Consider the following 20730-nt stretch of genomic DNA (forward strand, 5'->3'; position numbering starts at 1 on the left):
TATCGGCAAAGGTGAAGTTGACATAGAGGCAGCTATCGGAGGCAAGTGGCACAGGATCACTCTGACAGATGTATGGTGTGTGCCTGGAATAAAGAAAAATCTGTTTTCTGTTCTAGCTGCACACGACAAACACCCAGATAGTCAGTTTCTTTCAACCACAGAAATTGGAAATTTTAAAGTTGGCAAAGATGTAGTGTTAGTCGGTGTACGAAAACGTTATGGAGGACTTTTTAAATTGGCAGTGAGAAGCGTGAAACCTACGTCTCCAAATGAAGTTAATGTCACAGGCAAAGAGAATCTATTGCAGCTATACCACGAACGACTTGGACATCAGAATAAACGACACGTGAAGTCCCTGCTGGACAGAGAATTCAATGTTACGGTGAAAATGGATAGTGAACTGTGTGAAGGATGTATCTATGGGAAAGCTCATCGTCTACCTTTCGGTACCAGAGAAAAAACTACAAAGCCGGGAGAGCGGATTCACACAGATGTTTGTGGACCATTTGAAGAATCGATGTCAGGCTTTCGGTATTTTGTTTTGTTCAAAGATGATTGGACAAAATTCAGGACTATCTACTTTATTAAAGAGAAGTCAGAAGTTGCAGAAAAGCTAAGTCAGTTTATAGCAGAAACAAAAACCACGGGACATTTAATTAAGGAACTGTTGAGTGATAATGGAAAAGAATTTGACAACAGAGAAGTAAGGAGAATCTTACAAAAAGAAGGTATAAACCACCGCCTTACGATGCCATATACTCCAGAACAGAATGGAACAAGTGAAAGAGAAAATCGCACAGTTGTTGAAACTGGTAGAGCGATAATGCATGCTCATGGAAACATTCAACAGAGTCTGTGGGCTGAAATGATTCGCACAGCAAATTACATCCTAAATCGAACGGGACCTTCAAGTGTTGCATGGACGTCTCCATATGAACTTTGGTATGGGAAGAAACCAAGCTTGAAACATCTACGGATCATAGGTTCCACGTGCTATGTTCATGTGCCGAAACAGCAAAGGCACAAGATGGATCGAAAAGCCATTAAAGGAATATTGATCGGCTACGACCACGACGATGGATATAGAATTTACTGTGAAGAGGAGGGCAAGCTCATTAGATCAAGAGATGTTATCTTTGAGGAGAAAACTTTACAGCAAGGGAGAGGTGTAGTAATTCCAGGAAACATCGAACTTTCTGATCAACATGGCGACTTGACGCATGCTGATAAACAGGTTGAACAAAACGATGAAACTGATGAAGAAGACGAAACCTTTTGTGGACTCGAGAGCGAGGCAGAAAGTACGGATAGTGATGAAAATAAAACACCAGAACCCATTGATGAAGATAGTGTCAACAAACCTCGACAATTACGAGATCGCTCAAATCTTAAAGCTCCGATCCGATATGACGACTACGCGCTGTATCTTTCGACATTTCAGGAACCAGAAACGTACAGTGAAGCCATGAAGTCAGATCAGAGAGAACTATGGCAAGAAGCTATGGATTGTGAGATGCAATCTCTGAAAGATAATCAGACCTGGGAGTTAGTCAGTTTACCTCCTGGAAGAAAGGCTATTCCAAACAAGTGGCTCTACAAGATAAAGACAAACGCCGATGGGTCAGTCGACAAGTTCAAGGCCAGATTGGTTATCAAAGGATTCAATCAGAAAAGAGGAGTAGATTATGATCAGACCTTTAGTCCAGTTGCAAGAATGTCAACGATTCGAACATTACTCAGTGTAGTAGCCAATGTAGGCATGAAACTTACTCAGATCGACGTTTCCACAGCTTTCTTATATGGTGACCTAGATGAAACTATTTATATGCAACAAGCTGAAGGCTATGGGGATAAATCTGGGAGAGTTTGTTGTCTAAAGAAAAGTCTGTATGGACTAAAACAGGCGTCTCGTTGCTGGAATAAGAAGATCACCGAACTGCTTCTACGACTTGGATTTAAACAAAGCAAGGCCGATCCTTGTCTTTTTGTGAGACAAAAAGATGGAAAGACGATGATATTTCTTCTCTACGTCGATGATGGACTGATTGCAAGTGAAGATGAACAAGAACTTCAAATCTTCATCAATGAGTTGAAGAAAGAATTCAAAATTACTTTCAAACCGGCAACATATTTTCTTGGACTTGAAATCGAACGAGAAGGAGATGGCTCCCTTCAGATCGCTCAAACTCACTACACGGAAAAGTTGTTAGAAAGATTTAACATGAGCAACTGTAATGCAGTGAGCACTCCCATTGTCAAAGATAATGAAACTGAAGAAAGTCCCCGTAATGAAAATTTTCCATACCGACAAGTGGTGGGAGCACTGATGTTTTTGATGTGTGGAACTCGGCCAGACATCGCTTATGCTGTCAGTGTGGTGTCCAGGAACCTGGAGAATCCTACAGAACGTGACGTGGTTCGAGTGAAGAGAATTCTGCGGTACCTGAGAGGAACTTCAAATTATAGACTTTTGTATAAGAATGACCATGAAAAAGGGGTTCTTATCTGCTACAGCGACGCTGATCATGGTGGTGATCTCAGCACCGGACGATCAACATCAGGGGTGTTATGCCTATACTCTGGGGCGCCGATCTCATGGATGAGTCAAAGACAAGCCTCTGTTGCAATTTCCACTACAGAAGCTGAGATCGTAGCCGCGAGTGAAGCTGCTCGGGAAATCATCTGGATTAAAAGGCTTTTGACTGAACTTGGTCAGTTGAAAGAGACTCCTGCACTACAGGTAGACAATGAAGCTGCAATTCGATTGGCTCAGAATCCGGAATTTCACAGAAGAACGAAACACATTCGTACTCGACATTTCTTTGTACGCGAACTAGTCACTTCTGGGCAAATTAAAATTTATAAAGTAGAGTCGCAGAGACAGCTTGCAGATGTATTGACAAAACCATTGTCATCAGTTAGGTTTAGGGATTTATGCAATAATTTAGGCATGTTGTTGTTATTAAATAAGGGAGAGTGTTGATGTAATTCCTTAATTTTGTATTTAATAACCTTAGAGTGAGGAATCTATTATTTTTACAATGTCTATGGTATTTGACATACTCCTGTATACAAGTCGATTAATATAGAAATGTTTTATTTGGCTGCTTTTCTTGGTGAAAAATCTTAACAAATATGTATGGCCATTTTCCATTGAATAAAAATTAGAAAATTTGATTCAAGTACATTGCACTGCTAAAAAATGCATAGGAACTGTGGAAACACCACACCTTACCACAGGCTTTAACAACTTGTTACCACAAATACAGCCATTTTTCGTAAAATGAAACAAGAATAAAAAAAATTGGTCCGAGATTATTTAAATGGAACTTCCCACGCTATTGAACTAATTAAATAGAATTAATTGAATCTGATACCACCTCTTACAGTGGCGCGAACAAAGCTTGGATAAAGGGTAAATTTACTTTGCAACTTTTGATAATACAACAGGAGTTTTTTTCATTCCTTATGCTCTCGGGAACCCCTTCAATTTTTTTGTCGGCGCATTTCGCAAACACCCTGTATACACCTATAAGTTAAAATGGAGATGAAATGTTTCAAGTTATTTTTCATAACAACATTTTGTGATAACATGATCAACATTTTAGCAAGGACAATAATGCTAATAATAATACATTTACAGGGTGTTATTGAAAGGTACGTACAACCAAAAAAACGACGCAAATTTTTTGATGGTCGTACAAAAAATAGTATAAGCATCACTAACGATAAGGGGGTTTACTGGTCGAAGACAAAAATTTGTCTGAAACACCCCTTACCGTTTTTAATACTTAATATACTATTAGAAACCAAAGCAACAACTAAAAAAGAGCCACATTTTATTTTAGAATATATTTTAGAAAGTAAACTTGTTTCGGCTCTTCCTAATATTTTTATTGAAGTCAAAATTTTACTTACTCTTCCGGTTTCAGTTGCCTCTGGTGAAAGATCATTTTCAAAATTGAAATTTATTAAAAATTATCTTCGATCTACTATGTCACCAACAAGACTTTCTGACTTAGCTATAAAATCTAAAGAAAATAATATTTTAGTTAGTTTGGACTTATATGATATACCTAATAGCTAGTTTTGCAGAAAGCAAAGTTCACAAAATGCAATTTTATGATTTAATTTAAATCAATATTTTTTGTAAGTATGTATGTAAGATATGTAAGTTTTATAAAAATGATGAATAAAATTGTTATTATTTTTTGTTCGCAAAAATAAAAAAAAAATATTACTTTTTACAGAGCAATTAATAATGTGCAAAGCGAGATTTCGAATGGTGTCAATTTCACAATAGCTGGTATTTTTTCAAACCAATTTTTAAAATTGCTTCAATACAAATCCTATGAAATAAATTGTCAGGTCACAGGTTGTCCCAACATGATGCTTTTTTTTCATTTTTGTTCTTCGGTATCTTGGTAAAAAGACATTTCATAAATATGTAATAAATGTTGAAATTCATATATAAATTTATAAATATAAAATGAATATTATATAAATATTTGTAATATCTAGTCAACATTTAATAACCATTTTATCAATCTTGTATAAATATTAGAAAAATATTGCTTGCTACTGGGGTTGTTCCTAAAATACGCTTGTGTTCGAATTCAAAAAAAGTTTCTGTCGTTTTTAGCCACGGAAGTCTAGTGTGCCAAATAAAAGTCTGCGGCCTAAAGTCTTAAGAACGGATAGAGACTTTGGAATTGTACTTATTGTATTTAGCGTGAGCTTAGTTTGGAACATTGTAAAAATGGCGCATACCTATATGGCGTCGGCGTTAGAAAGTAATGCATTACAGTTACTCATTATTCAGTAAAAATAGTAATTCATTACAATTACTTTTTGCATTTTGAAAAATTTGATGGAGACACAATTTTAGATATTTGTTGGATGGGTCCAAAGGGTCAAGAAAAAACGTGTTAGAATGAAAACGGCAGTGAGCGATTAGCATTTGTTACATATTCACATCAGTAAATAAAGTAAAACAAATAAATACTTTACGCTAGAGGACTATATTCATAATTTGAATTCAATAATAATTGGCATTCAAAATTTTTGTCAGCTAAGGCATGACGTTTTGTCTTAAAAACATCCGCGCCAACACTCAACATCTTTTCCACTGTGGTGCTAGAAGGAATTGTTGTGGGACAACATGTTACAAACATATTTTATACAAAAATTGAAGAGCCGATTCTTTTGTGCCTAATTTCAATGCCAACTGCAACAATTTTAAATAAAAATTTGCATTGGTGGGAGATTATAAATATCTTATTGGCTACGTGTGAATGTATCGTAAATATTAGTCCACCGATAATTACCTGCGGACACAAATCTTTTAATCTGTAATAAAAAGGATATTCCTAAACACTTAGAATGGGGCTACAAGATGATGTAAACTTAAAAGTCTGTCTTTAATTGCCTCTTAGCGTTGTGACTTACAGATTAAATTTAGAAAACCTCAGAGGGTGGACACCCTCATAAAATTTTAGTGTCGGATTACAAGGGGTTTAAAAGGACGGGCTCTATCGATTACCTGTTATAGATTTGAGTGGACCAGGAAAATGGCTAAAGTTTGTTTGACCACAAATTTTAAATATTCTGCCCCTGTTTACTGAATTACTTGTTATACGATATTTACTTTCTGCAAAGCGCAATGGATTTTTTAATACAATTTATATTAATGTATCTTTTTGAAAATTTAAAATTGATACGTAAATAGCGAAAACCAGATAATCTCATACTTTATCACAATTTTAACGCGTTGTAGTTTTTATTTCACAACATAATTTAAAAAACGGAAAAACAATCTGGATAGGGTTTTTCACACTCATTTCAACGGTGTGAAGTTTATTACAATCGGACGTATACTTTTGGCAAAAACTTGGGGAGAAATTTATATGTATTTCTCTATACCGGAATATCCTTTAGCTCACCCTTAAAATGATGAAAAGCTTATGTATGGTATGGTTACCTAAATAGTTCTTGTTCACCGGGTGGTTTGTTATTTTTCATTTACCTACCTCAGCTCCTATTGCACTTCTACACCTCTTATTTATATTTTAGGACTTTTTTTTAAACTCCTGGAAAAGCTTTATTCCGTTCCACTTCTGTATTTATATAGTAGTTTGACTTAATGTTTGTCCACTTCCATATCTTTTGTGCTGTTTTCTTACGTAAAGAGTAACATTTTTAGCTTATTTGATTAAAGACAACATAAAATTAAATATTTTAATCAATTTATTAAATTAATTATATACAATGTGCTAGTAACAAAAATATTCTTAGTTTAACTATTAAAATAAAAATTTTTCCAATAGTTTTATTAACATCTCATTATTTTTTTGCGCAGAGGTCCAGTGTCTTTATTTTGACGGCGTTTCCTTTTTTCGGGGGTGGTAACTGGTCCTCGTGCTGGAGCCTGTCTTCGAACAATCTTGGTAGCGTTGGGTCCAAACCATCTTCCGGGTCCATCTCTGGTTATGGATAGCAAGAGCCCTGGGTTGAGCATCTCCTCTCGGCGCCTTCGTTTCTCCAACACCCTCTGGTCCTTGATGGTCTTCCTCAAAACAGGATCTCTTTGGGCGATTTGTTTCCACAGGTCATTAGATCTAGCAGCAGCTAGAAGTGAAGTTGGGTCCAAACACCTGAAACAAACACAATATTAGTGAAAATTTACAATAAAAATATTACTTACCTCAAGATGATGGCCCAAAGCTCCACGGGTAAATTTGGCAGTGCAAATTCAACAGCCGGGACGAAGGGGAAAATTTTATACATCTTGGAAATTTTATCGTGCAAGCAGAGGATAAACTAAATAGGCAGCGGCACGCTGCGGTATATATACCCGATATGCGCTCCCCCTCCAGTCGAGTATCGATGGAGTGGAAAGCGGAGGAGTGGGGACAGTTAGCGGCCGCGGCCGGTTTGAACTATTGTTATGTGTTTAATTGTTGCAATTAATTTCTCGAAATTAATCTGAACTTATCTGTCTCTGAAACATCGATTCGACAGTCGTCTTCGAGCATATTCAAGAATAGAAATCCAGTATTAACTACTCATCTCGAAAACTTGGTAAACAAATCTCGTTCGAAATAGATAGGTTAAAGTTCCGAATCCATGAAATTTACCGAAAAGAAAAAAAAACAATTAACACATACAAAATGACAGTTTCGAACGGAGTGATTGTGTAAATACTTTAGACTAAAATAAATGTTCAAATTGTGCTCCAATAGTACAATAATACAGTACAATAGAGTATGGCAGGATTAGATAATAGTGTTATTTTGTGTTTATAGTTACGATCTTAATTTTTTGTTGCTAAAGAATCTTGATCTTGATATTCCTGGTGGTATTCTTCCTTAAAAACTCAAGCAAATCATGAAAAAGCAAATCAAGATTTCAACGATGTTCTTACTGATGCTAATGAACTTGCTCAGGAATTAGAAATTGAACCAAATTTTCCACAAATTCATTTAGTACGAACAAGAAAAAAAATAAGCAGTTTGAATATAAGCATGAAGATGAATCTTTAACAGATCAGAAAATTAATTTTAAGCTGAATTTCTATTTTATGATTTTGGATCAGACAGTGTCATCTCTTAAAGACAGATTTGAAGGTTTTCAAAATTATGATGACTTGTTTGGATTTTTGTTTAAATTTTGGGAAATAGCAGATGAAGACTTATTAAAAAATTGTAAAGATTTGGTATTAGAACTAAAAGATGATTTAAGTGATGAGAAATACATTGATGCAATGGATTTATTTGAAGAAATAAAATGTTTTAAATTACATTTTTTGTACGACCATCGCTTTTTCGATCATTTACCGTACAGGTTTCCATAGCAGTAAGTTCAGTTTACGGGTTGCTACGATTCACAACTAAGAGGCGCACGGTAAGTAAATTACTTACTGTTCAGCTGAACGGTAAGTAATCATGCATTCAAGTTTTTTTTTATTTTAAATTCCATGTTTGCTCGACTTCGATATTTTTGCTTTCAGAATCACTCATGATTGATATTTTAAGCAAATAAGCCACTCACTAATAGTCGCGGAAAGAAAATGAACTCCAAATAGACCCAGATAAAATCTAATAAATCGATAGTGGTCAAAATGGAGACTGATTTTTAAAATTGTTGTTTATATTAGACAAAACCATAGTAACAAATTTTAAATTAAAAAAATACCTTGTTGATGTTTGATATAAATTCTTTCAATTTATAGATTTGATAAAAAGACGCAAGAGGGTTTACTGGTCGAAGACAAACCATGGCCGACTCCATTAATCTCTAAAGAGATATGGCCGTTCCAATCGGCATTTACAAATTGGCTATCCAAACAATTGAAAAGTTCTCTAAAGTGGTGCCATCTGACAATGGAAATGTTAAAAAAAATACAACCCCGATCGAGTTGACATTAAATTTTGACAATTTGTAATTTAATAACGTCAAATAAATTCAGATCAGGAATGTTTATAACAGCACTCATTTTATTATATCAAATGGAATAAATAAAAATAGCAATGGAAAATTCTAATCATATTAATGTAAGTAGATATACCTGAATACCTATGCACTAAATAATAATAAAAAGAAAATTACAACTTTAGAACCTTTCTGCTGACTGGTTTGTGCTGCAACAATTTTGTCTTGACCATTGACTAATCAATCTTTGGTTTCAAGACATATGTTGTTCAAAACAGGTTTTACAGTTGTTGTTACAACAAATTTACATACTAAACGTTTATGTTTTTCACATTTAAATAGAGGGTTCTTCTCTAGGTGAGGAAATATTATGTTCAGCAACTGTTCGCAAGCTCTTTCAAATTTTAAAAGTGGAAAAATTTTCAATGCAATGTCCGATATTTGTTTCACAACCCCTACAAAACGAGAATTCGGATAAGTTAGTCCCCCACGATCTTGTAAAAAAATTAATTTTAAGGGAGGTCCAGGAAGTTCAAATGATAATAGCGGAGAAAGACAGTCATCACAGTGAAATTTGTCATCTAATTTTTTTATAATGTACCCTGCTAAAAAGGGACAGAAGCGGAATAAATATCTGCATGTCGTTCAATATTCTTACAGAAATTGATTCTTAAATATTTGTCAGCTGGAAATCCAAAGAAAGGTTTAGTACTGTTCCCACATAAATAATATTTCTTCATGTCTGACGATTTATTCGCAATTACCGCTCAAATTAGGATAAAACATCAATGTCTGTCAATAAAGAAATCTGTAATTAAAAATTAATATGCGTAAGGACCACCAGAGTCCGCCAGTTTAGGGTCACTTCATGGCATACTTGCCGTACTTGCCAAAAAATGCCGAATGGAACGGCCATATCTCCTTAGAGATTAATGGAGTCGGCCATGAGACAAACATTTGTCTGAAACACCCCTTACCGTTTTTAATACTTAATATACTATTAGAATCCAAAGAAACAACTAAAAAAGAGCCGCATTTTATTTTAGAATATATTTTAGAATGTAAACTTGTTTCGACTCTTCCTAATATTTCTATTGCAATCAGAATTTGACTTACTCTTCGGTTTCAGTTGCCTCTGGTGAAAGATCATTTTCAAAATTGAAATTTATTAAAAATTATCTTCGATCTACTATGTCACCAACAAGACTTTCTGACTTAGCTATAAAATCCAAAGAAAATAATATTTTAGTTAGTTTGGATTTATATGATATACCTAATAGCCAGTTTTGGAGAAAGCAAAGTTCGCAAAATGCAATATTATGATTTATTTTAAATCTGTAGCGGAGCTTTCAAAGCGCTCCGCTAGTACCCTCTCGAGGGCGCTGTCCTCGGCAGCGCCGATATCAACCCCACCAAGCTCACCCCCACTGGAACGCACCCCACCTGAAGTTACTTCATTGTGCAGGTACTCCCACGCATCTCAACCCTGCCTATAAAAGGGCAACTCGGACGCTTTCCAGGCAGATGGAACGCCACCATCTCCACCTTAAGGGCTGCACTGTCTCGGTCCCCTTCTGGTGAGCACCGCACAGATGGAACTCCACCATCTCCACCTTAAGGGTTGCACTGTCTCGGTCCCCTTCTGGTCGTTTCCAGGGCTGCACTGTTTTACGGTCCCCTGCGCCGCTTCGAGACCTTCACCAGGGCTGCACTGTTTTACGGTCCCCTGCGCTGCTTCGAAATCATCTCCAGGGTCGCACTCTCTAGGTCCCCTGTGCCGCATCGCCGACGTCGTCATCTCCAGGGTCGCACTCTCTAGGTCCCCTGTGCCGCATCGCCGACGTTGTCATCTCCAGGGTCGCACTCTCTAGGTCTCCTGTGCCGTATCGCCGACGTCGTCATCTCCAGGGTCGCACTGTCCAGGTCCCCTGTGCCGCATCGCCGACGTAGTCATCTCCAGGGTCGCATTCTCTAGGTCTCCTGTGCCGCATCGCCGACGTCGTCATCTCCAGGGTCGCACTGTCCAGGTGCCCTGTGCTACATACATCGCTGCCGTCATCCCCTACGACGCTCTGAGTCCGAGGAGCCGCCACCATCCCCGACGAGAATTGCCACCACTTCGATAACCCATACCCATATTTTGCTTTGTATTGTTTGCTTATTATTATTATAAACCGCTGAGCTACCACAAATCAATATTTTTTGTTACTATGTATATAATATATGTTAATAAACACATCTATACTTGTACCTTTTTTGTTTACAAATATATATTATACACACAAAATTTATGGTTCGGTCTATTTTCTTAAAAAGAGAGGCGTAAAATTAATCTTTGCACAACGGCGGCCAAAACTCTAAGCGCGGCTCTGTTGTTGATAGTTCGTGTTCACCGAGTGGTTTGTTATTTTTCATTTAGTTCAGCTCCTATTGCACTTCTATACCTCTTATTGAAACATGAAAATAATGTTCTATTCATAGGCGATTTCAATGTACCTGACTATATTACTAGTATTGAAAATCGATTTTGTACCACCTTAAACCACTTTTGTAATCTTCATAATTTACATCAGTACAACAATATTCTTAATGTTCATGGAAAACTGTTGGACCTAATTTTTTTCAATTCTGAATGCGTGGTCGAGAAAGCAGTCTCGCCATTGGTAGATGAAGATTTACATCACCCCGCTCTTTATTTACGCATAAAAACAATTCTTAAGGGTTCCTCCCTTCCTTTTCGTTTGAATAGTAAAGATCGATGTTACAATTTCAAGAATGCAAATTATCCTCTTCTTTATGACATGCTTGCAAGCTGTGACTGGACTTTTTTAAAAGATATTAAGGATGTTAACATAGCATGCTCAATGTTTTATAACAAATTATATGCTTTAATTGATCTGTCAGTACCTAAATTTGCTCCCAGAAATCAGCGTCACTATCCCCCTTGGTTCACATCCGAAGTAATAACTAACCTGCGTGTTAAATCGTCAATGTATAAACAATTTAAAAGGACTAAAGATCAACTCTCTCAACAAACTCAGCGTGCTTTCTGTAAAAAACTTATTAGTGAAGCATATAAAGCATACTTGTGTTCTGCTGAGAACTCATTATCTAATGATCCTAAAAAATTATGGAGTTTTATAAATAATAAAAAAGGATCGACACGTATTCCAGGTTTACTATATCATGATAACATCGAGATTTCAGATCCTCTTGAAATAGTTAATGCTTTCGGCCGTTACTTTAATAGTGTTTTTATTCCTCCGTCTCCTCTTGCTGCTGACAGCATCTCTGTACATTGCAACCCCGGATCGTCGATAATCTCTGTAGATCATATTTCCATATCTGATGTAGTAACACACTTGCAACAATCCAAAAACTCGTTAACATCGGGAATTGACAATGTTCCTAGTTTTATACTTAGAGACTGCGCTCATGTCCTTGCTGATCCTCTTTATACTATTTTTACTTTAATTTTGCAACGTTCAGAGTTTCCTGGTATTTGGAAAAAAGTCATGATTTGTCCAATTTTCAAAAAAGGTAAAGCTAATCAAATTTCGAATTACAGACCTATATCCTTGCTTTGCAATTTTGTGAAAACTTTTGAATCAATTTTATATAAATACATGTACAGTTCAATTAAACATATAATATCTCCTTACCAGCATGGATTTATGTTAAACCGTTCAACTGTCTCCAACTTAACAGTATTTTCACAGTTCGTCTCAGAAACGCTCGATGCCAAAGGACAAGTTGATTGTATATATACCGACTTTTCCAAGGCATTTGATCAAATCGATCACCATATACTATTACAAAAGCTTCGTATTCTAGGTTTTTCTGATTCTTTCCTAAAATTATTTTTGTCTTACCTCTCTAATCGTGAATTTAGGGTCAGATATCGTAACTTCACGTCCTCTGCTTTTTCTCCCACATCTGGGATACCCCAAGGGTCTAACCTGGGGCCGTTGATTTTTCTTTTATTTATTAATGACCTTGCAGATGTGGTATTGTGTGACAAATTAATGTTTGCCGATGATTTTAAACTTTATTCGAAAATTGAGTCTTTATATGATTGTGCATTACTTCAACGAAATATCGAAAATATTGTGCAGTGGTGTCTGGAAAATCGTCGGTCTCTGAATAAAAGCAAATGTAATGTAGTATCTTATTCAAGAAAACACATAAATATTATTTACGAGTATAACATTAATGGTTCCACTATTGAGAGATGTCATACAGTCAAAGATTTAGGTATAATATTTGATAGTAAACTCACCTTCGTGCAACACATTCATGCGTCTATTGCTGCTGCACTTAAAACCTATGGCTTTATATATAGGAACTGCAGCAATTTTTGTAATATTAGAACACTTAAAATATTGTTTTGTTCCTTGATTAGGTCGAAGTTGGAGTATGGTACTTTAATTTGGTATCCGATTTATGAAATACATTGCCGTCATTTAGAATCTGTTCAAAGACGATTCCTCAAATTTTTAGTATATTTGGAGGATGGTGTTTATCCCCCTCAAGGTTATGAACACTCCCTGTTACTTTCTCGTTTTAATTGTTTGTCTTTGGCTGTACGACGAAAAGTAATAGCGGTCAGATTTTTATATAATTTATTTCACAATAAAGTAGACTGCATTGATATTATAAATGGATTTAATATACTTGTACCTAGACTTAATTCTCGTCAACAAGTTCTGTTTTATATTGATTCTAGCCGTACAAACGTCTCAGTTCGCTCTCCAGTGTCGGTTATGTGTAATTTATTCAACAAAATTGCACATTTATGTGATATTAATTTTGATTCTAGTGTTAGTATTTGTAATTGCATCGTTAATTTGGGTTAATGTTTAATTAGCTGTAGATACTTTTGTTTTTTCAATATTTATACCTTTTTAGTTACTGTCATGAATTAGTTTAGTTAGTTTGATATTATTCCTGTAATTGGGTGTTACCTGTAGGAATAAATATTATTATTATTATTATTATTATTATTATTTATATTTTAGGATTTTTTTAAACTCCTGGAAAAGCTTTATCCCGTTCCACTTCTGTATTTATATAGTAGTTTGACTTAATGTTTGTCCTCTTCCATATCTTTTATGCTGCTTTCTTACGTAACGAGTTACGTAGCTTATTTTAGCTTATTTGATTAAAGACAACATAAAATTAATTGTTTTAATCAATTTATTAAATTAATTATATACAATGTGCTAGTAACAAAAATATTCTTAGTTTAAATATTAAAATAAAAATTTTACAATAGTTTTATTAACATCTCATTATTTTTTTGCGCAGAAGTTCAGTGTCTTTATTGTGACGGCGTTTCCTTTTTTCGGGGGTGGTAACTGGTCCTCGTGCTGGAACCTGTCTTCGAACAATTTTGGTAGCGTTGGGTCCATCCCTGGTTATGGATAGCAAGAGCCCTGGGCTGAGCATCTCCTCTCGGCGTCTTCGTTTCTCCAACACCCTCTGGTCCTTGATGGTCTTCCTCAAAACAGGATCTCCTTGGGCGATTTGTTTCCACAAGTCGTTAGATCTAGCAGCAGTTAGAAGTGAAGTTGGGTCCAAACACCTGAAACAAACACAATATTAGTGAAAATTTACAATAAAAATAAAATATTACTTACCTCAAGATGATGGTCCAAAGCTCCACTGGTAAATTTGGCAGAGAAAATTCAACAGCCGGAACGAAGGGGAAAATTTTATACATCTTGGAAATTTTATCGTACAAGCAGAGGATAAACTAAATAGGCAGCGGCACGCTGCGGTATATATACCCGATATGCGCTCCCCCTCCAGTCAAGTAACGACGGAGTGGGAAGCGGAGGAGTGGGGACAGTTAGCGGCCGCGGCCAGTTTGAACTGTTGTTATGTTTTTAATTGTTGTAATTGTCGTACATCTGCAAGTTTGTTCCTAAATAAACTGTGATTGTAATTTCTCGAAATTAATCTTAACTTATCTGTCTCTGAAACATCGATTCTGCAGTCATCTTCGAGCAAATTCAAGAATAGAAATCCAGTATTAACTATTCATCTCGAAAACTTGGTAAACAAATCTCGTTCGAAATAGACAGGTTAAAGTTCCGAATCCTTGAAATTTACCGAAAAGAAAAAAAAAACAATTAACACATAAAAATGACAGTTTCGAACGGGTGATTGTGTTACTTTAGACTAAAATAAATGTTCAAAATGTGCTCCAATAGTACAATACCACATGATACAGTACAATAGAGTATGGCAGGTTTAGATTATAGTGTTATTTTGTGTTTATAGTTACGATCTTAATTTTTTATTGCTAAAGAATCTTGATCTTGATATTCCTGGTGGTATTCTTCCTTAAAAACTCAAGCAAATCAAGATTTCAACGATGTTCTTACTGATGCTAATGAACTTGCCCAGGAATTAGAAATTGAACCAAATTTTCCACAAATTCATTTGGACGAGCAAGAAAAAAAAAGCGATTTGAATATAAGCATGAAGATGAATCTTTAGCAGATCAGAAAATTAATTTTAAGGTGAATTTCTATTTTATGATTTTGGCTCAGACAGTGTCATCTCTTAAAGACAGATTTGAAGATTTTCAAAATTATGATGACTTGTTTGGGTTTTTGATTAAATTTTGGGAAATAGCAGATGAAGACTTATTAAAAAATTGTAAAGATTTGGAATTAAAACTAAAAGATGATTTAAGTGATGAGAAATACATTGACGCAATGGATTTATTTGGAGAAATAAAATGTTTTAAATTACATTTTTTGTACGACCATCGCTTTTTCGATCATTTACCGTACAGGTTTCCACAGCATTAAGTTCAGTTTACGGGTTGCTACGATTCACAACTAAGAGGCGCACGGTAAGTAAATTCAAAATTAGTTACTTTTTTCACTAGCAGCCTGGACGCATGCAAATGCCGACTCATTTAGTGGTAGCAAATTCAACTTTTGCTACCACGGGTTCAAAAAGAAAAATGGAGGTTATGTACGCAATGTTTGATGTGATTATTTCTTAAAAAATGAACAAATGTGTGCTACAAACATTACTTGAGTATACGCATGGTAGTTGGTAGACGGTAGAAGATAAAATCATTAACTCAGCGACAAGTATAAACGGTTTTCTTTGTGTTGAAGATTTAGATCAAGTTTGATTAGAAATCAAAACAAAATCACGTTGCGTCAAAAAATTGAACGTTTATTTTTCAGTTTATTGTCTTATGGTTTCTACTAGTGAAAAAAATAGTATATTAACCACGGTTGCAAAGCCACTTCTAGACCTCGCACTTAGAGCCCTCGACGCTGCGCGTCTCGGGTTCTAATTTGCGCTCGGTCTAGAATGCTTGGCTCTGCAACCTTGGCTAATAATATATCTACTATTTTAGATGAACGGTAAGTAATCATGCATTCAAGTTTTTTTTTATTTTAAATTCCATGTTTGCTCGCCTTCGATATTTTCGCTTTCAGAATCACTCATGAATCATGATTGATATTTTAAGCAAATAAATCACTCACTAATAGTCGCGGAAAGAAAATGGACTCCAAATAGAGCCAGATAAAATCTAATAAATCGATAGCGGTCAAAATGGAAACTGATATTTGAGACTGATTTTTTAAACTGTTGTTTATATTAAACAAAACCATAGTAACAAATTTTAAATTAAAAAATACCTTGTTGATGTTTGATATAAATTCTTTCAATTTATAGATTTGATAAAAAGACGCAAAGGGGTTTACTGGTCGAAGACAAAAATTTGTCTGAAACACCCCATGCCGTTTTTAATACTTAATATACTATTAGAAATCAAAGCAACAACAAAAAAAGAGCCGCATTTTATTTTAGAATATATTTTAGAAAATAAACTTCTTTCGACTCTTCCTAATATTTTCATTGCAGTCAGAATTTTACTTACTCTTCCGGTTTCAATTGCCTCTGGTGATAGATCATTTTCAAAATTGAAATTTATTAAAAATTATCTTCGATCTACTATGTCACAAACAAGACTTCCTGACTTACCTATAAAATCCAAAGAAAATAATATTTTAGTTAGTTTGGATTTATATGATATACCTAATAGCCAGTTTTGCAGAAAGCAAAGTTTGTAAAATGCAATTTTATGATTTATTTTAAATCAATATTTTTTGTAAGTATGTATGTAAGATATGTTAATAAACACATCTATACTGGTACCTTTTTTGATTACAAATATATATTTTACACACAAAAATTATGCTTTTGTCTATTTTCTTAAAAAGAGGGGCGTAAAATTAATCTTTGCACAACGGCGGCCAAAACTCTAAGCGCGGCCCTTTTGTTGATAGTTCGTGTTCACCGAGTGGTTTGTTATTTTTCATTTACTTCAGCTCCTATTGCACTTCTACACCTCTTATTTATATTTTAGGACTTTTTTTAAACTCCTGGAAAAGCTTTATCCCGTTCCACTTCTGTATTTATATAGTAGTTTGACTTAATGTTTGTCCTCTTCCATATCTTTAATGCTGCTTTCTTACGTAACGAGTTACGTAGCTTATTTTAGCTTATTTGATCAAAGACAACATAAAATTAATTATTTTAATCAATTTATTAAATTAATTATATACAATGTGCTAGTTACAAAAATATTCTTAGTTTAAATATTAAAATAAAAATATTTACAATAGTTTTATTAACATCTCATTCTTTTTTTGCGCAGAGGTCCAGTATCTTTATTTTGACGGCGTTTCCTTTTTTCGGGGGTGGTAACTGGTCCTCGTGCTGGAGCCTGTCTTCGAACAATTTTGGTAGCGTTGGGTCCAAACCATCTTCCGGGTCCATCTCTGGTTATGGATAGCAAGAGCCCTGGGTTGAGCATCTCCTCTCGGCGCCTTCGTTTCTCCAACACCCTCTGGTCCTTGATGGTCTTCCTCAAAACAGGATCTCTTTGGGCGATTTGTTTCCACAGGTCATTAGATCTAGCAGCAGCTAGAAGTGAAGTTGGGTCCAAACACCTGAAACAAACACAATATTAGTGAAAATTTACAATCAAAATAAAAATATTACTCACCTCAAGATGATGGCCCAAAGCTCCACGGGTAAATTTGGTAGAGCAAATTCAACAGCCGGGACAAAGGGGAAAATTTTATACATCTTGGAAATTTTATCGTGCAAGCAGAGGATAAACTAAACAGGCAGCGGCACGCTGCGGTATATATACCCGATATGCGCTCCCCCTCCAGTCGAGTATCGATGGAGTGGAAAGCGGAGGAGTGGGGACAGTTAGCGGCCGCGGCCGGTTTGAACTATTGTTATGTGTTTAATTGTTGCAATTAATTTCTCGAAATTAATCTGAACTTATCTGTCTCTGAAACATCGATTCGACAGTCGTCTTCGAGCATATTCAAGAATAGAAATCCAGTATTAACTATTCATCTCGAAAACTTGGTAAACAAATCTCGTTCGAAATAGACAGGTTAAAGTTCCGAATCCATGAAATTTACCGAAAAGAAAAAAAAAACAATTAACACATACAAAATGACAGTTTCGAACGGAGTGATTGTGTAAATACTTTAGACTAAAATAAATGTTCAAATTGTGCTCCAATAGTACAATAATACAGTACAATAGAGTATGGCAGGATTAGATAATAGTGTTATTTTGTGTTTATAGTTACGATCTTAATTTTTTGTTGCTAAAGAATCTTGATCTTGATATTCCTGGTGGTATTCTTCCTTAAAAACTCAAGCAAATCATGAAAAAGCAAATCAAGATTTCAACGATGTTCTTACTGATGCTAATGAACTTGCTTAGGAATTAGAAATTGAACCAAATTTTCCACAAATTCATTTAGTACGAGCAAGAAAAAAAATAAGCAGTTTGAATATAAGCATGAAGATGAATCTTTAACAGATCAGAAAATTAATTTTAAGCTGAATTTCTATTTTATGATTTTGGATCAGACAGTGTCATCTCTTAAAGACAGATTTGAAGGTTTTCAAAATTATGATGACTTGTTTGGATTTTTGTTTAAATTTTGGGAAATAGCAGATGAAGACTTATTAAAAAATTGTAAAGATTTGGTATTAAAACTAAAAGATGATTTAAGTGATGAGAAATACATTGATGCAATGGATTTATTTGAAGAAATAAAATGTTTTCAATTACATTTTTTGTACGACCATCGCTTTTTCGATCATTTACCGTACAGGTTTCCATAGCAGTAAGTTCAGTTTATGGGTTGCTACGATTCACAACTAAGAGGCGCACGGTAAGTAAATTACTTACTGTTCAGCTGAACAGTAAGTAATCATGCATTCAAGTTTTTTTTTTATTTTAAATTCGATGTTTGCTCGACTTCGATATTTTCGCTTTCAGAATCACTCATGATTGATATTTTAAGCAAATAAATCACTCGCGGAAAAAAATTAACTCCAAATAGACCCAGATAAAATCTAATAAATCGATAGTGGTCAAAATGGAGACTGATTTTTAAAATTGTTGTTTATATTAGACAAAACCATAGTAACAAATTTTAAATTAAAAAAATACCTTGTTGATGTTTGATATAAATTCTTTCAATTTATAGATTTGATAAAAAGACGCAAGGGGGTTTACTGGTCGAAGACAAACATTTGTCTGAAACACCCCTTACCGTTTTTAATACTTAATATACTATTAGAATCCAAAGAAACAACTAAAAAAGAGCCGCATTTTATTTTAGAATATATTTTAGAATGTAAACTTGTTTCGACTCTTCCTAATATTTTTATTACAGTCAGAATTTGACTTACTCTTCCGGTTTCAGTTGCCTCTGGTGAAAGATCATTTTCAAAATTGAAATTTATTAAAAATTATCTTCGATCTACTATGTCACCAACAAGACTTTCTGACTTAGCTATAAAATCCAAAGAAAATAATATTTTAGTTAGTTTGGATTTATATGATATACCTAATAGCCAGTTTTGGAGAAAGCAAAGTTCGCAAAATGCAATCTTATGATTTATTTTAAATCAATATTTTTTGTTAGTATGTATGTAATATATGTTAATAAACACATCTATACTTGTACCTTTTTCGTTTACAAATATAGGTATATTATACACACAAAATTTATGGTTCGGTCTATTTTCTTAAAAAGAGAGGCGTAAAATTAATCTTTGCACAACGGCGGCCAAAACTCTAAGCGCGGCTCTGTTGTTGATAGTTCGTGTTCACCGAGTGGTTTGTTATTTTTCATTTACTTCAGCTCCTATTGCACTTCTATACCGCTTATTTATATTTTAGGATTTTTTTAAACTCCTGGAAAAGCTTTATCCCGTTCCACTTCTGTATTTATATAGTAGTTTGACTTAATGTTTGTCCTCTTCCATATCTTTTATGCTGCTTTCTTACGTAACAAGTTACGTAGCTTATTTTAGCTTAAAGACAACATAAAATTAATTATTTTAATCAATTTATTAAATTAATTATATACAATGTGCTAGTAACAAAAATATTCTTAGTTTAAATATTAAAATAAAAATTTTACAATAGTTTTATTAACATCTCATTACTTTTTTGCGCAGAAGTTCAGTGTCTTTATTGTGACGGCGTTTCCTTTTTTCGGGGGTGGTAACTGGTCCTCGTGCTGGAACCTGTCTTCGAACAATTTTGGTAGCGTTGGGTCCAAACCATCTTCCGGGTCCATCTCTGGTTATGGATAGCAAGAGCCCTGGGCTGAGCATCTCCTCTCGGCGTCTTCGTTTCTCCAACACCCTCTGGTCCTTGATGGTCTTCCTCAAAACAGGATCTCCTTGGGCGATTTGTTTCCACAAGTCGTTAGATCTAGCAGCAGTTAGAAGTGAAGTTGGGTCCAGACACCTGAAACAAACACAATATTAGTGAAAATTTACAATAAAAATAAAAATATTACTTACCTCAAGATGATGGCCCAAAGCTCCACGGGTAAATTTGGCAGAGAAAATTCAACAGCCGGAACGAAGGGGAAAATTTTATACATCTTGGAAATTTTATCGTGCAAGCAGAGGATAAACTAAATAGGCAGCGGCACGCTGCGGTATATATACCCGATATGCGCTCCCCCTCCAGTCGAGTAACGACGGAGTGGGAAGCGGAGGAGTGGGGACAGTTAGCGGCCGCGGCCAGTTTGAACTGTTGTTATGTTTTTAATTGTTGTAATTGTCGTACATCTGCAAGCTTGTTCCTAAATAAACTGTGATTGTAATTTCTCGAAATTAATCTTAACTTATCTGTCTCTGAAACATCGATTCTGCAGTCATCTTCGAGCAAATTCAAGAATAGAAATCCAGTATTAACTCGAAA

At 35.0% G+C, this 20730-nt stretch overlaps 2 protein-coding genes across 2 annotated transcripts; both read right to left on the reverse strand.

Moving 5' to 3' along the window:
* Positions 1-6279: 6279 nt before the first annotated feature.
* Positions 6280-6792, reverse strand: LOC135134789 (uncharacterized). The gene is made up of 2 exons (XM_064063618.1): positions 6704-6792; positions 6280-6653 (listed from the first exon to the last, which is right to left on the reverse strand). Exons 1-2 carry the CDS (start codon positions 6784-6786, stop codon positions 6332-6334), a joined length of 405 nt encoding a protein of 134 aa, XP_063919688.1. The 5' UTR covers positions 6787-6792; the 3' UTR covers positions 6280-6331.
* Positions 6793-17098: 10306 nt separating this feature from the next.
* LOC135135596 (uncharacterized) lies at positions 17099-17626 on the reverse strand. Its single transcript, XM_064064691.1, has 2 exons — positions 17477-17626; positions 17099-17420 (listed from the first exon to the last, which is right to left on the reverse strand). Exons 1-2 carry the CDS (start codon positions 17557-17559, stop codon positions 17099-17101), a joined length of 405 nt encoding a protein of 134 aa, XP_063920761.1. The 5' UTR covers positions 17560-17626.
* Between the last annotated feature and the right edge of the window lie 3104 nt (positions 17627-20730).

Source organism: Zophobas morio, unplaced genomic scaffold, assembly GCF_036711695.1.
Source record: "Zophobas morio isolate AGI-343-1 ecotype UQ-CSIRO unplaced genomic scaffold, CSIRO_AGI_Zmor_V1 ptg000024l, whole genome shotgun sequence".
Taxonomy (NCBI): Eukaryota; Metazoa; Arthropoda; class Insecta; order Coleoptera; family Tenebrionidae; genus Zophobas; species Zophobas morio.

What these genes read in the sequence shown, in the direction of transcription:
- LOC135134789 (XM_064063618.1), bottom strand. Translation starts at nt 6,786, where the DNA reads ATGTATAAAATTTTCCCCTTCGTCCCGGCTGTTGAATTTGCACTGCCA. An exon ending in CTTTGGGCCATCATCTTGAG is followed by an intron (nt 6,654 to 6,703) that starts GTAAGTAATATT and finishes TGTTTGTTTCAG; the next exon opens with GTGTTTGGACCCAACTTCAC.
- LOC135135596 (XM_064064691.1), bottom strand. Translation starts at nt 17,559, where the DNA reads ATGTATAAAATTTTCCCCTTTGTCCCGGCTGTTGAATTTGCTCTACCA. An exon ending in CTTTGGGCCATCATCTTGAG is followed by an intron (nt 17,421 to 17,476) that starts GTGAGTAATATT and finishes TGTTTGTTTCAG; the next exon opens with GTGTTTGGACCCAACTTCAC.